Source organism: Tarenaya hassleriana, unplaced genomic scaffold, assembly GCF_000463585.1.
Source record: "Tarenaya hassleriana unplaced genomic scaffold, ASM46358v1 Cleome33, whole genome shotgun sequence".
Taxonomy (NCBI): Eukaryota; Viridiplantae; Streptophyta; class Magnoliopsida; order Brassicales; family Cleomaceae; genus Tarenaya; species Tarenaya hassleriana.
In genome coordinates, this window is record NW_010966459.1 from 128,765 (window position 1) to 129,814 (window position 1,050).

A 1,050-nucleotide genomic window follows, 5' to 3' on the forward strand; every position below is an offset into this window, starting at 1 on the left:
TTTCCCTAAAACCAGTGATTAATCGAAAAATTACTGCGGAATTGCTGAAACTCCCGTGAAAGATCGAATCTTTCTTTCGTCCCGCCGGTTCAGGTTCGAAAATCGTAACTTTTATCTAATAGCAGAATTGCTTTTGGGATTATGTTCTCGTTGGATTACGCGAATCGTTTGCAAGTAGAAATCGCGTTTCGGCAATGACGATGGAGAAACTCTGGCTTTCCTTTTGGTGATTTTTGTTGATTACCCTGTTTGGTCTCCAAGAAAATCGGACTGGGTTAGTCGAGATTCACTCGCCAACTCTTTGTCTTGTAGCAGATTTCGTCGGGCCAGCCGAAACGGACGAACGAGTGTCGAACCTGTTCGATGAACTTGAAAAGGTTACTTAATCTGCCGATTTCAGTTGTGGGTTTTTGTTATTTCGAGTCAAAATCCAGCAACACGGGTATATCTGAACTAGGGTTGACTTTTTCTGTTCGGGTTTTGACTTGTACAGATTCAGATTCGCCACATCTTGGGGTTTGGATGATGTGTTACCTGAAATCGAATGTTGTTATCGTCATTACAGATTTGGGCGAGAAGTAGGTTAATTTCTTTTGATGTTAGGGAGGGAATTCGAGGGTCCAAATGCCAACAATTCAGCATTTCGATCGAGCAGACACTTTCCAGTTAAAGTCTCAGATAGAGAAGAAGCTTGGTCGGGCCAAAACAGGGAACTACCTTGATCTCCTGTCCAGATTTCTGAGCTCCAAACTAAGCAAGTCCGGCTTCAATAAGCTGTTTATTGCCACGGTCGGGAGGGATAACATCCATCTCCACAACGATTTGCTCAGAGGTATTATCAAGAATGTATGTATTTCGAAGACACCTCCCTCGAAAAGGAACGTTCCAAAAGCTTCACTTCGAGATAAGAAGGAATCGAATGGGTTCAAGAGAAGTATTAGTTTCCAGTCATTGTGCAAAGACCTTCCCCGATCGCCTCGTAGAGGAAGGACTCCTAATATCCGTGACCGTAGATTTAAAGATAGCAAGGGAAAGACGTGGGAGAATCCA

The 1,050-nt window shown here is 43.3% G+C and overlaps 1 protein-coding gene across 4 annotated transcripts in view; it reads left to right on the forward strand.

The window, feature by feature from the left end:
• The window catches only part of LOC104821230, a 2,152-nt gene continuing 1,102 nt past the window's right edge, over positions 1 to 1,050 (forward strand). The window contains exons 1-3 of one of the 4 annotated variants that reach the window (XM_010552036.1): positions 1 to 93; positions 316 to 377; positions 494 to 1,037. In XM_010552036.1, coding sequence (XP_010550338.1) covers positions 625 to 1,037 — 413 coding nt within the window. In that variant the 5' untranslated portion in view covers positions 1 to 93; positions 316 to 377; positions 494 to 624. The other 3 variants (XM_010552038.1, XM_019203422.1, XM_010552037.2) reach the window with 3 other exon arrangements.